Source organism: Acanthisitta chloris, unplaced genomic scaffold (genome assembly GCF_000695815.1).
Source record: "Acanthisitta chloris isolate BGI_N310 unplaced genomic scaffold, ASM69581v1 scaffold11113, whole genome shotgun sequence".
Classification (NCBI taxonomy): Eukaryota; Metazoa; Chordata; class Aves; order Passeriformes; family Acanthisittidae; genus Acanthisitta; species Acanthisitta chloris.
In genome coordinates this window covers 18,055-33,397 of record NW_008666629.1, presented here as the reverse complement: position 1 = coordinate 33,397, position 15,343 = coordinate 18,055, and the positions used below count along the sequence as shown (strand labels likewise).

Here is a 15,343-nt window from a genome sequence, read left to right as displayed (position 1 = left end):
CATGCATATTCACAAGCAGGGTCAACTGGATGTATTTAACGACGCTTAGATTTTGGCACTTCCCCATTTTCCATGTCAGTCTTTGCAATCTCAGTAGATCCATACTAGCTGATCTGTGCATATGCTTGTGACCTATATATGTTTGCAACCTATATATGTGCTGTATGTTTGTAAGATTTTTGTTCTGTCTGCACTGAGCTACCTCATGTGCCTAACCTCAGTGTGATTCAGGAAAACCAAAGTTAGAAGCACAAACTCCTTATATAGTAAAGGGAGAAAAACAAGCGCCTCCTGGAAAGAACTGATTTCATAGACCTAGGATGATGACCTAAACTGGATGTTGTGAAAACCTCCCTAAAGCAGCAAGTTTTTCCTATTTATTCTAAATATATATCTCTTTCCCCTCTGCAGTGCCAAAGGTCTGCTTAATTCACACAGATTTAACCGACACGAAAGGAACAGATGGTTTGAGGCCAGTGTTCAAGCATGTCTGATTGTGTAAAAAGGCACACACTTCCAATGTGTATATGAGCAAGCAGTGTGTGTGAAAGGGAGGTGAATAGGAATTCATCTGGAAAAAAGGAAACACAATGGATATCATACAGGAAGTTTATAATGAGCAATTGAGACTGGGTCCTCAGGACTGAGTGACACTGGTCACACATGTGGCCAAAAACCCCACGCCGACAAGAATAGCTGCAGTCAGCCTGCTTTAGCCAGGAGCCAGTTTGAGAACATATGGCAAAACAAATGATTCAGTGCAATCTGCTCATTCTGCTGCTTCCCCTAAATATTGCTGTACTAACATCCTCTGCTTTTTGCCTTATTACACAGTGTTACTATTTAAGAGCATGGAAAACACCTGTAGGGATGACAGCGAACTACAGAATTACTAACACCATAGGCTGCTGCGGAGATCCTCATACTGTTTCATAGATCAGCTTGAGATGTTTACACATACTTTGTATCCTTAGCCGCGTGAGAGAAAGGAAGAGAAGGGAAAGCTAGAAGGCTTATGCTGTTTGCTCCTCTTTCCTTTCTTGCAGGCAAAAATGAATGCAACCCAGAAGATCTCTGGGTTTCATGCCAGAGAGCCCAGCTCCCAGCAAGCACCACTGTCCTTAAACTCTGCGAGGCTCACAACCAGAGTAAGTTTTACCATTTAAACCCCTATTCACATCCTTCAACTTTCTGAAACGTCTACCTTCAGGCCTATGATCTCCTGAGACAAAAATCTCAGTAAACAATGGAAGGTTTGAGCTTTTGATGTTGAAAACCTTTTTCCTTTTATAGATATGGCTGTACAAATAAATAAGCAAACACTACCAAGCAGTGACGTCTGAGGCATCAGTGTCACCACAACTCATCCATCTATCATAAGTCTTGCCATGCTTATTATTTTAAGAGTCACAGATTTCCCCCATAAACAGACTGTACAGACTATAAAAAACTCTAGTCTGTTGTTTTATAAAATGAACATCTCTTAAAGGCAAAGGGAAGATGTTTGCAAACTTGAACTTCAAAAACTGAGACAACGGGAAGTGAAAAACAAAGTCAAAGGTTTTCATTTAGGTTTGTTCTGTAAAGCTGAGGCTTTGGAAACAAATATAACCATTTCTGGGGATCTTAACAACATGTACTCAAGCTGACAAATTGCTCTTGGTTTCACAGAGGTTCTGTTCCTGGTTCTGCCAGTAACCTGCTGTGAAACCTTAGATTATTCTCTCTTCTCTGTGCTCTGCCTTCTCTTTTCTCTTTTCCTTCCTTGTCATTGATCAGGTCACTGTAATCATGACCCTTTGAAGCTCTGAACACGTACCTTGACATGTTGTAAACAGTCCACCAAAATAATGGGATTACTCACAGAGAACACTGATACATATGGCAGTATTATATATAAAATATTAGAGATTTTACAATGGAGTTTTGTGTATCTATGAAAATACACCAAAACAACCCGAAAGCTACTTATTTTATCTGTAACTACTACAACTATTCCTTTATTTGGACATTTCCATTGCCAGCGCCAACTGCTTTTGTTATCTACAGAGATTAATCTTATGGGCTCCAGTACCATATCACAGTGCAGTTCCAAGTTCAGGTCTCCTTTATTAGTGTGAAGTCGCACATATCCTTTCTTCTTCACATATTGGTATCTCACAACATCATCTTCAATAGCAGCTGTATCAAAGCAAAAGACAGTAATTAGCTCTCTGGAAGCTTACTCACTGATCTTTAGAAATCATCAGGAAACAATTCATAGATTCTACAGGTCAGTAGAATCTATGAATGGATTGTGCTCTCCAATTCATCTATGATGACTTCACATTAATCTCTGTGCAAAACACTTTCCATTATAGAAAACCACCAATTCCTCAAGAACCAACAATATATTCTACATTTTTAAGTCACAGAGGCATTCAGTATTACGAACTATAATTTTCAAGTAATGTCTACCAACCATGAATGCTACTTTGAAACCAAATTGTTTCTTGTCAAACTTGGAAGCCAAGCAGGCAGTCATCAGTCAACCACAAACTGCTGACATGGAGACCTACCCAGTTCTGAAAACAAATGAAGCTGTTACTGGAAACATTACTGGAAAGTCAAACTGAAGGATCAATGTAGGATGTTTCCACTCCTATTCTGGCAAAATGTCCAGTTAGTCAGATATTTTGAACACTCAAAGAGTGACCTGCAAATCACTGTAATCCACCAAGTAACGAAACTGAACTTGGTAAATGTAGTTTCAGCAATGTGTTCAATCTTAGCCTAACTATGTGACATCTAAAGTTTAATGCTCAAAACCAGAATTTTCTCTTCAAATGGAAATATTAATCAATCAGCTATTTAATCAATATCCAAATCAAATAAATTTTATACACTTGTGTTTAGGCTGGACAACAAATGGAAAATTTTATTGCATTAAATGCCTCATTAATTTCAGTTCGACATAAGTAACTGTCATTCAAAGCCAAAGCTAATTCCTAATTGCTCTATTATCTTCAGAATGAGTTCACTGGAAAGTAAGGATGTATTTGCTCAGGGAATACATTTCCATGGTATCAGTACTGACCAACTACCAATGCATTCCTTCAGTCCTTATAAATGTATGTATGCTAAAAGGCACACTTTAAAACTGGAAAGTAAATAACCAGCTTGTAGGTAGGTAGTGTTGGTACCTGCTTCGTGGGTAGTTTCAGGCACCATAGCAGTGGAGGTGAAGGAAGCACTTACAGCTCCAGTGGAATAGTGAGCCTGTTTGTTCACAGAAGAAAAAGGAAGAGAAAAACACATAAGGTCTTAGAATTTATCTACTAAAGATACTATATAAGCACTAGAAACACACAAATGTCATCCTTCTGAGGGCAGACTTTCCACTCTAGATCCTACTGAAAGAAACAAATACTCAATGCAGCGATAATTCTCCATCTGTTACCCACAACATTTGCTCTGATGAAACTGCAGTTAAGGCTGCTCATGCGCTGAGCCAAAGGGGCTTAATGCTTCCACTACAGTTTAATACACCACTATGCAAAGATTCTAAGAATTTATTTCTATGTCCACAGGTGAGATAGGAAAGGAGTATTGCTGGCAAGACATCTGTAAAAGTCTCCAGTGTTGCTGAGTAAGTGGCAGAAAAATCCAGTGAACCACAGAGATACGGGGGAGGAGAGCACACCACCCCCTCCCACACACAGCACTGTCCCATGGCTCCCAATGTCTATTTTGAGCTTTGTAATTCTTCTGCAGAAAGGAAATGTTAACGTCACACATGGATTTTGTAGTAAATTACAAAGATCTAATAAACCCAGAGACACATTTAGCAGCTCTGGGCGATGCCTGTAAAGAATCCAGGCCAGGCCAATGCTCTAGCTGTGAGGCTTGACTGCATCCTACACAGGCTTGCAGCTGTGCCCATCCATGTCATTATCTGACAATCTGACTCCCCAGCATCTGTAGAGCTCATGGTTCTCTCTCACCTCTTTTTTCTCTCCCTACATCTTTTTTTCTAATATAACATTATAATGCCCTGAAAAAAGGGGGCAAATGTGATCCTACTCCTTGGTCACATTCCCTAATCTGTCTCTAAGCCTCTTCATTAAAAGCTGTATGCTGCATTGCTATTTGTTTTCATGTAAGTGTACTCAAAGCAAGAAGGCACACACATCCCAGAACTGTTAAAGGACAAGAATACTCTGTCTTGCCCATTCCAAGCAGCTTTGATGCAGGAAATCTAGATGCAGATGAACTGTTTCTCTTGACAATCACGAATACACAGCAATATGCACCTGGAAGAACATCCCTTAAAACATTCCACTAAAATCCTGCATTCCAGGGGGGAAAAAATAAAGAGGAGAAGCAGCTGTGGATGATTTACGTATTTGCCCACACCAGAAATGATTCACTTGCACTGCCCTTAAGGTGTGCTCTCTCTGCCAATAACTGCAGGAAGCAATGATAAACAAATTCAAAGCGAGCAATTACAACCTGGGAAAAAGGTTCTGCCAACATATACATCATAACCACATCATAAGGATTATTCCTTCTTATCATGCTCCAGTTCTCAAATGTTTAGGTTCATTTACAATGACTTAACAAAGAGCAACTCTCTGACACATATAATGCATTTCTAAGGAATCCCAGTATGATTCTCATATTTTCATCTGTGACAAATTTCCGTGTGACAGAAAACAGAAGGAGCAGTGTTTGTTTATGCTGCAATATGGCCTCTAAGCTGAAAAACATCTATTACCATTCTTGAACAAGTCAATCAGTGCCAAACTACAAATTAAGTCAACTTACTGCATTCAGCTTATCCACTTTCTTCTTTTCAGGAGCCTTCATAGTAGCTGCTAGAATATCATCGCCTTTGAATTCCTTATAAAGCTCCAGCAAAGTCTCTCGGGTCTCTGTGTTTGTGTTTTTCAAATAGTAAGATGGATCTAATTTTGCTTTTTCTTCATCTAGATAAGACAAAGTTAAATCACTCAGAGTTAAAAGGAAAATAGTATTTTGTTCTCCCTGCAGCTTATTACAGATTTAATTACTCAAAAATCTTTCAGATATTAATTCTACTTTTTTAAAATAAAAATATCTTGTATCTATATTTACTCCTGCAGACATAGCCACAAATAGCAATGCGTAACACTAATGACAATATAACTCAAAATATAGCACAACAAATGCCAATATGATGTATAAGAAAAGAAAAACAATGAAACCAATTACTGCAAAAGTTTCCTTGAAACCACTAGAAATTCTCTAAGTCCTTGTAAAATTTTTATAGAACAATATACACTGTTTATACATTGTTTATATATTTTTATAGAACAAAATACAGTTGGGTACAATATAAGCTTCTGTCCTTTGTCTCCTCACAGGATAGTCAGGCCTGTGAGGCAAAAATCCTGAGGGATGTCCATCCAGAAAACAGAGTCAATTCCCTAACACTGTCATTAGATTTTGTGTATTTGGGTTGGTGTTTTCTCAGCCTACCTTCAAGTCATCCTTACCTGGATCAACTACTTTTATGTTGTTCTTAACATGAAAGAAGTTTGAGACATTGAACTTATCCAGGTTTGTTGGATCCTGAAAATGATAGTTAAAAAAAACACTATCAGAGAGCTTGGCAGATACCCATTCCATGCAACAGACTGGTCTGAGGGCAGACACTGCCACAGTAAATGAACAGGGAGAGACAGAATATCTTCCATACTCCCCAAACCACAGAAAGATGAAAAAATACAAAGCAACATCAGCAATGAGCCTGTTCACAGCAGACTCCTTAGGGACCTGAAATTCAGTTCCAAACATAATATTACACATGTATTGCCTACAGAAGCTACTAACAGAACTAAGTAGAATCTACCCTAACCAGTGAGAAAAAGAACAAGGAGCTGCAATCCCCCAGTTCTTTCCTTCACTCTGTGGTTTGGTCTAAGATCTACACAAATGCACATCAGCTATCTCCTTCTATTTATAACCCTGTGCCTGATTTGCACATGCTATGTGAACTTCTGCAATGCATTTCAAAATACAAATAAACCTCAGAGTATGTCTCTGCAGTAAGAACTATTTTCACAGTTGCTTTTTCCACCAGTGTCTACAGAAGTATGTTTTAAAATAAAAAAAAATTAATGAAAAAGCAACAAAAATGCTCTTATAAAAACTCACTTTAGTGACTACTGGAGGAAAACAGCAAAAGCACACAGTCCATTAACTGTGAGTCTTTATACTATCTCTAGGCAACTTTCTGCAAAACTCTGACCTTTTGTTAGAGAGGGTGAGACAAGGAATGCCTAGCAGTGATCTAGGTTACATTATACTATTATTAAACAGTCCTTAATCCTCTTCTTACAATGACTCTGTTTTCTCCTCAAGCTCCTCTGCAGCACAGAAAGGTCAAAACATCAGTCCAGGACAACCAGTCATTTATGGAAATTCTATCTTACAGAAAACAATTCAAACTTTAAAATACCAAAGTAACAGAATAATGTGCAATAGTTTAAAATTCAGAATAAAAATAAGGCAACATATTATGCAAAGAACTACAAAACTGACATGAATAGTCTTACATATGTTATGTATTAACCCAAATAAATTTAACAAGGCTTCTCAGACCACCACTGTTGATAGGTTCTGACAATTTCATGCCTGCTAAAAGTAATGCTTACTACAAGCAAAGCTGGTAGCTCCATAATTTATTAAATGATCTAATTATGCCTTTTATTCATCCCTGTAATGGTATGCTTCCGCCAGAGAGTGCATTTTTCCTTTTACTGCTGGTACTAAAACCAAAACACATTTGGTAAAAGTAAGCTGTGTGATTCTGCAGGCTAATGTTGACCTCCTGGCTTTCTGCTGTGTCCTTTCCCAACCACTATAGAATAATTTTCCATTGTTTCCTGTCCCATTATACCACCCCAACAGATCTTCATCAAGACTGCTAAAAAAATACATATTTTATAAGATTTGCATTAGAAACAGACACTCTTTAAATAAACCTACTAAGAAATAGGAAACTTGGACATGGTTTTAGCCATTTTTGTATCCTCTGACATCAGCACTCAAGTGTATTTATTATTTATTACCTCACATACATATTTATGTATGTGTAAAGAGAGACAATTTTGAGCCTTGCTCTCTGGCAGTCAGTAAGATGCACAGAGAAAGTCTGCAGAAAGAGCTCAGTGTGTTTCCACAAGACAGAGGCTGCTCCTCCCAAATACTCTTCAGAGTACTCTTCAGTAATCAAGACCTGCAGCTCTCCGAGACAGAAATCATCTATCTCCCTGCACATAAATGTATCACCTCAGAAGGTGAAGGAAGTAAGACTACTTACCGTTTCAGGAAGGGAAGAAAAGATCTGTGTATTAATATTAACATAGACAAACGGATTTAAAGCAATCCACATGTCTGCCATTCATGGCAAAGCTGACGGGCCACACTGACTCTCCAAATCAATTTTTCACGGACAGGAGGGAAGACAGGAGGCAGCAGTAAAAATAAAACAGAAAACACCTTCATGATGTTCCTCTAAATAGAGCTCCTTCATTTATTGATTGTTTAAAACTAAATAAAAGGCCATCACAACTGCCAGTGCCTTAGAAAACCAAGGGGCTTGTGCTCAGGGTACCACAAATCAGGTTAGTTCAAACTGTTTCACAGCCACAGTTCATTCAATCCTGGCTCAACCAGCCTAACTGCAGGCATTGAGCAACTTCAGCAAAATCTTTAGTGTCTCCTTCCTCATAAGGGATTTCTCAGGGCTCTCCAAATCACTGCCAGCCTCCCCTTCAGCAGTGCATCCATTACTGAATGAAGGACAGTAGAGGCCACAAGGCAGCTCCCTCTCCTTGCAGATCACCACCATCCATCTGCTTTCTGGGAGACCTGAGACAACTCCAAACCCCAGAACTGAGACCAAGGTCCTCTGCACAAGGTCCTTCATCACCACATCCAGGTGGGCCATTTGTTCAAAGGGAAACCTTAACAAAGGTTTGGTTTATGGTGTTGTCCCTGCATTCCTGATTCTGCAAAGTAAGGGTCTCATCAAAAAGGTGGACAACCCACACACCTACTCAGAAACAGGTTTCCCTCTGTCAGTGGAAAACCCCTCAAAAATGGTTCCTCAAGCAGAAATTTGAGTATCATCTTACACAGAACACCCAGGACCAGCAGTCGACGTATTTATTCCTCCATCTAAAATAGAGCATTATGATACATTATGATACACTAGAAGAAATTTGATTAGAATTAGTTTGATTAGGATTAGTGTGAATTAGAATTAGCATACCAAGTGAGAGTACTGCAGTGAATATTAAGTTAAGCACAAGACACCATTTTCTTCTACCACCCCCAAGAGCAGAAACACATCTGACCAGTCCAACCTGTGCTGCAGAAGACACAGACCATTTCCTTACTAATGGTACTGAGTCCCACAACATGATACACATCTTTTAAAGGTAGGACCATGTAAATGTTTCACAGTCTTTAGACACAGCACTTCAGGAAGAAAATTGTCTAAACACTAATAATTAGCCTGCCAAGCTCCTCTCATTGCATCCATGACAGTTACTGGGCACAGAATCAGAGCAGTTCAAAACAGATGCCACAGGGATGGGCAGACAGACCCACCCAGATCATTAAAGCCTTGAGCTCTGACGAATGAATGGCACCTCCTGGTCAGACAAAGGCTGGACTCATGGGGATGTTCCCAATCCTGTTAAGATTAAGGCCTAGAGCCCAATGACCTAAAGAAGCAAGTTCTGTGTAAATGCACAGAAACCAGCAAGGAAGATGAACCATGAAGAGTAACTCGGCCTACTTGTGTTTGTCTTTGCATGTTTAAAAATATGTATTCAAATCACCATGGTTGGCAGTCTCAGGGTTTTTCTTAAGGTTACAAACCATAAACTTTAGTTTAGCAAATTACTAGCACAGTTACAGACTTCAAAGGGTTGCTAACGATCATGATTATTAAACCCCTCATATTTGAGCTTTCCTGAAAGCTGAGCTCTGAAAACAATCTCAAGTTTTATTCCACTTGGGTTTTTTCCTACATTTTCTGGTTTTACCTACTTAGGGAAACGGCTTAAACTCTATTAATCTTAAGCACCATACACACAACACCCCAAAAATCAGGTTAAACCCTGCAGTGTTAGACTGTGTAATTTCTTTGAGGACTAATTCCTCTTACCATTTGGTAGCCATGCTGCCTCCCCAGTTATCTTTGGGACTGTTACCTTCATGTGCTGACCACGTCCTACTTCTTTACCAGCTACTCTGCACGTGCACGGGTGCAGGATTCTCACAGCGCCCTCACCCACAACCACAAGGAAATCTGCACTGACCTTCTGTCACACAAAGAGCAAATGAGGAATAGCTGAGGAGTGAAATATCAATTAACAGTGTGCAGCTCAGCTACCTCCAGCTCTGCTCATTAGCTATGCTTCCTGCCACAAATGTCAGTGGTGTTTAACAGCTTGTCGGGAACCATGTCTTGTCCATGGCTGATTAGGTTATATAGAAACAATAAAATTGACATAAGGAAGCACATACCAGAATGAGCCTTTGTTTCTCCTGTAACGGCAGGAAACCTGTTAGCATTTACCCAGACTTTTTTACTTTTTTTTTTTCTTTTTTCCTCCTCCATTTCTGCAGTGCGAAGCAGATGCATTTGTTAGCAGGGAAGGCTCTGCACAGGCTGCCAACAGAGCACTGTGCCTGTTCCCACTGGCACAACAGGGCTAGGGGCCTTCCTGCAATTCGAGGAACACCACCTCTGCCTCTGCTTTACCTGCAGCACTGCCATCAGCAGACCTGTACTTCTCATTAAATCCCTTCCCCTGCCAGCACATAGTCCAGCAATAGCTTCTAAGAGTTTCCAAAACAGGAATAATTTCTGCTGTATCCTCACAAATTTGAGTTTGTTTCTTGTTTGCGAACAGAGACACAGCAGAGGATGACAAATTGACAGGGTGCTAAGGGGAAATTGTTTTGAGCTCCTCTGAGCACTTTCTACCAAATGGGACGTGAAATCAGGGTTTTGCAGCAGTCTTACTTGGCTCTCCTCAGGACATTCTCACACTAGCCACAATGGGAAGAAGTCCACAGGACTGTCAGAGCCCAGCAATACATCCAGCAAAGCACTATGTGACCATGTTCCTCTCTGCATCTTTAGCTGGGGCAGGCACTTGCTTCAGCCTGCCTGCTCTTATACAAGGGAATCCAGATTATACTTATTTATGTGCTTGGTATTAAGTTCCAGATCATTACACAAATAACAGTTTGCAAAATACAGGACTGAAACATACACAGATTACAGTCACACTAACTAACAAGAATTTCTACCAGACTGTTGATCACGTTTTGTCATAAATATTAAATGGTGCACGGCAGACCTGGAGATCTAACGCTCAATTACATCTCCCAAAAAACCCACTTGGAAAATAACTTTGAATCAGGTTAAAATCAGGTTAGATTGAAAACTAGCTGAAAAACTGTAAATCATAGGACTGAAAGAATCACCTAGTTCTGCACGGAGGTCTAATGCAATCTTATTATGTCAAAACTCTTTCAAAGCTGTGCTGAATCCTATCTTGAAAACAATTGCAAAGTGAAAGGACGAAGAGCAGTGTACCAGAATGGGAAGCAGAACAGGGAGGGAAGAACACTGCAAACAAGCATCAGGCATATCAGCTTTCCCATTTACCGATACACTGTCCCCACAGATCTCCAAGTGCTTTCCATCGTACCTTAGACATTAAGTAGAACTAATAAATCTCAGAGTACTCGAGCTGTCTGTCAGCTGATAGCACATTCCTGCCATTTGCAAGGGATGCTGAGTTAAGTTGAGCTGATCATCTTTCAAGGTGAAGAATATAAGTGGGTTTAGAGTTATAAGAAAGACAGACAAAATACAACAGCAATATTCCATTTAAAAGAGATATGAACCAGCACAGGTGGGAGAAAAAATTACCTGAAATAATGCTAAACTGTATGGAGAGAGCAACCTGGAAAAATATAAGACCTGCACTGCAGAAGATGGAAAGCCTGACTTGAGTTTGTGGCAAGATAAGAAGAGGAAATTTCAACTTTAAGTGAAGAGCTACAGTCTAAAAAATCCTATCATACTCAGAGTGCTGGTGTCTAGGAAGGGTTTCATACGCAATAATGTCATGTGTATTTCTGTCATTATCAGCAAGATGTTAAATCAGAATCTATGACATCTTTTGCTTGAATAACTACACTCCAGCTTTGGTAATGTATCTTGCACACCAGGATATGGAATTACTCTTTACCTCCTGCCCTGAGTGGCTAGATAATGCTGCCATATGCTGATGAAAAAGTGCCATGCTCTACCCCAGGACATTTGCATTTCAACAGGGGAAAATGCAATTTCTGTATAGGGATGTGTAGGATGCACTGTGGATTCCTATACAAAGAGAAGCACATCATAGATCGAAGACAGTATTATTAACAACTTACAGTTATGGTTTTGCTTTTTTTAGTTCCAGATTAAAAAAAAATTGCCCTTTTAACAAGCAACCTTAATAGCAATAGGGCACAACTAACTATTACTGAATTCAAAGCAACCAGCTGAGATGGTGCCCACCAGAAAGCACAACAGGGAAGGATTAGTGTTTGAATAATGTTTAGCACCAAGAACAGAAAACAAATATTACTGAATTCTGTCTCTTCTGAAAAGAGAAAATTTTTTTGTTTTGAGTTATATGTATTAGGAGAGAGAAGTCAAGTTTGAGGTCAATTGCTGTTCTAGCAAAAGAACAGCCCTAGCAGCTGCAGGATTGCCCTTTATGTATCAATAAGGAAAAATGTGATCATATTTTCCATTTATTGTATTGCATTTCACTACCAATCACAGGTACCCCATCTGCTTCCCAGGACACTCAGAGTCAGCCTCTGGAAATGCTATTTTCTATTGCTAAACACAGCTATTACAGACAGCACTATTCAGCTGTTATTTGCAAAGCAAAGAATGTTTTTTATAGCAACTTCCTTTATATCTACCTCTTTGCCAAACAACAGGGTCAGTGACACCAGCTCACTCTCAATTCGATCTCTCAGATACCACAGTGCTCAATTTACATGGGGGAATGGGAAAACCACAAAGTGATAAATTTCAACACAGAACTGAAAGCTTTTCAAGAGAAGCAGGATTTAGGATAGAGCTCTGGTGCGACAAACTGAAACACAACAGATTGCAGTCATGAACTTTGGCTAAGAAACAGAGCCACAGGTGGTAGAGCTTGGCAGTGTGAAGCCACCACACTGCCTGCGGTGTTGTCAACAACAGAGCTGGTAGAGGAGACACTGGTCTGTCTTTCAATAATTTATATGAAAAAAAAACATGAGAAAATAGCAACACATTTCTATGCCACATTTATTTAAGCTATTTTAATACCCAGGCTAGTCATGCCACTTCAGGTTGAATCCTGACCTCAACAAAGCAAGTCAGGGTAGGGCAGCATTTGAATAGAAGAAATCAAGTTCTACGTGCAAGATTGCAGTGGGTGTTGTGCAGTGCATTAAATGGCTCTTACTTCAACACCCTTTAAGTCTGTTTGTCAAAAACCCTTTTAAAAACCAAAAAATTTTTAAACTAATTTGGTGAAGGGTCAAACTTTATCTGGTCAACAGCATTCAGATGGTCAAAATCTCTTCCAGTCCAATTCCAAGATGGGGGTATCTTTGCTATTCTAAACTGATTTAAGAAGAGTACAACACAAGATTGTACACTACAGAAGTCAACACCAACCCATGAAGAACTGTTTACTTAAGAGGAACAACTCTACTCACACATTAAAAAAGTCACCCTAAACAGACAGGAGTGAGGTGCACACAATGTGTGGCTGTGGTCTTCTTGCAGTTGGCAGGAGGACTCCACCAGTAACAGGACAAGTATCAGAATCTACCTAGTTTCTGTCAACAGACATATTCCTCCAAGCAAGACAGAAACCCAACATGTCAAGAACAGAATGAGCATGAAAAATATTGATAAAAACCCACATAGGGAACAACTAAATTGCTAGCTGTGGCACTTTGACATTTAGGGGACTAGACCATCTGTGAAAAATCAAAGCTAGGCAAGTAACAGGAACACATCTTTATACACACATTGAGTTTCAACCCTCCAAAACACATATCAAAACATTTTTTTAATGACTGCACAATCCAATTATTTGTTCAAAATAACTTAGTTTTCCATACTGGTGCACAGAAACATTTTTAGCCACTTATGTTGCCTTTTTCTACTGTTCCAAATCCATTAGCAACTATGCAGTTACATTCAAATGACATTCTGTTGGGAGTTTTCAATCTGAAAAAAGCTAAGGGTTTTGCTGCCATTGGATTAAAAACATTTTACTTTGCTGCATTAGCCTGAACAGCAACAAGCCCAAAAGAACAGAGAAGAAATATTTTAAAACATGCTGTTAAGCACTGGGGAGTAGGGAAGAAGGGCTAGACTTCATTTAAATTCAGACATCAATGAAAAATATTTTCCTATTTGAATTAGACTGTATTAGTCTTGGTTAGCAGCAATTAACTGTTCCTGAGATACACAGTAACTCATGACTCCAATAATAATGATTCTGGAATCTTTCTTCCCCCATTTTGAAATCATGCAAGCTTCGAAGTGCCTACTTTTAAACAAAAGGTTTAGATCTTTTGCTACTAAACTTCATCCATCTTTTACAGCCTGAAATTTACAGCGCTGTTTCAATTTAGGTTTTAATCCTGCTAAAATCAGTGAAAGACCAACATTGGTATCTATTCAGAAGAACAACATTCTAAGCAAGCACTTTGCAAAAATCCCCTGGTTTGCTGCTTATTTTACTCTACACTCAGGGAAACATTCTACAGAAAATGCTTTTCTGGAGCTTTGACTCTTTTAGACATCTTTGAAAGAGTAAGATGGACAATCTTCAGTCTTAATGCAACATGCCAACTTCCTAGAAGTTTAAATACCTTACATTCTAACCTATGTTTGTTCTGATTTCCCAGACCATGTGGGACATCTTACTACTCTTGGTGCTGTTGTTGTGTTATATGACATCTTTGTGGCTCATCTGGGTAACAAAGAAAACACAACAAAGTTTCTCTGTTCAATTATCCTAGTTTCCTTCTAGAACAGAGTACAGATCAACATTTCATTCCCTGCAAAAAACCTCTATAGTACGACACGTAACAGAGAGAAAAGTTTACCTGCAGTGTCACGATGTCTTGCCGAGTGAAGGGCTCATCTGTCAAGAGATCCTTGTAGCTCTTGGGTTTTATGTTCAGCTGCTCAACTGCCTAACAGCAAGGCAAAACGCACAGACATTAAAAAGTGGATTCTAATGTGTAAATATTACAAGTAAATATGTGATACCAATAAAATCTGAAAGTACAAATCATAAAGAAAACAATTTCACCTTTCATTTGCAACTGGCAGCTGCAATATTTTCACTGTATGCTTTAACAAATAAGAAGCTTTTGTCTCTCATCCCTACAAAACTCAACAGTATTGCATGGTTTTTTAAAAAAAGAACCTCGCAGGCTCCATTCAATAGTCATGCCTATCATTTAAACCAAATAACTCATAAAAGAACTGCCAAAATAATAAAAAAATTGCTTTCAGCTTTCTAAGTTCATTATTTTACCTGCAAACCCCCCTGAACCTTCCTTATTCATTGCAATGTGCTCTGTTCTCAAACAAACGTGGCAACATCTTTCTAGTACCTCCAGAAGTCAGTAAATTAATTCCACACCCATAACAAACCAATAAATGCTGTTGCTCCACGTGGTCTTACCCTCTTGGCACAGCTCTTTTAGGAAGCCCAGAACTATAATTGTAGCAAACCAGGCAACAGTTCTGCTGTATTGACAAGCATTAACAAAGACCACTCTAAACTCATCCTTGCCTTTTAACCACAGCAATCAAAGAACCATGCCTGCAGAAGGAACAGAAAATACTTTCTATTTTAACCTAATCTTGACTGCTCTCACAGCTGGAATGAAGGCAGTTCAACTACATCAAAGCAAGTTTTCAAAAACATGATGAATTCAGCCTGTTCCCTGATTGTAATGGTTTCAGCTCGTTCCTCTCTCAGCAAAGTCCTACCAGAATTTCCCATCAACGGATTTCAAAAAGCAGATGTTTCAGTGTTCAGACTTCTTACAACACTGGATGTGGATGCATTAATTGAAGGATTTATTTGCTACTGAAAAAGAAATAAACCTTGCTTTTACAGTAAGGATTATGGAAACAAGTCACAATTAAAATTCCACTCAGGTTCACATAAATGTTCATAAACAAATAAAAACGCAGTTCAAG

General features: G+C 39.1%; 1 protein-coding gene across 1 annotated transcript in view; it reads right to left on the bottom strand.

Moving 5' to 3' along the window:
- The window catches only part of PPIL2 (peptidylprolyl isomerase (cyclophilin)-like 2), a gene marked incomplete at its 5' end in the record, with an annotated part of 68,622 nt that overhangs the window by 35,281 nt on the left and 17,998 nt on the right, over positions 1 to 15,343 (bottom strand). Inside the window, 5 exons of the mRNA XM_009072209.1 lie at positions 2,075 to 2,181; positions 3,183 to 3,258; positions 4,807 to 4,967; positions 5,517 to 5,592; positions 14,233 to 14,322. Of these exons, the coding sequence (XP_009070457.1) occupies positions 2,075 to 2,181; positions 3,183 to 3,258; positions 4,807 to 4,967; positions 5,517 to 5,592; positions 14,233 to 14,322 (510 nt within the window). The remainder of the gene's footprint in view (positions 1 to 2,074; positions 2,182 to 3,182; positions 3,259 to 4,806; positions 4,968 to 5,516; positions 5,593 to 14,232; positions 14,323 to 15,343) is intronic.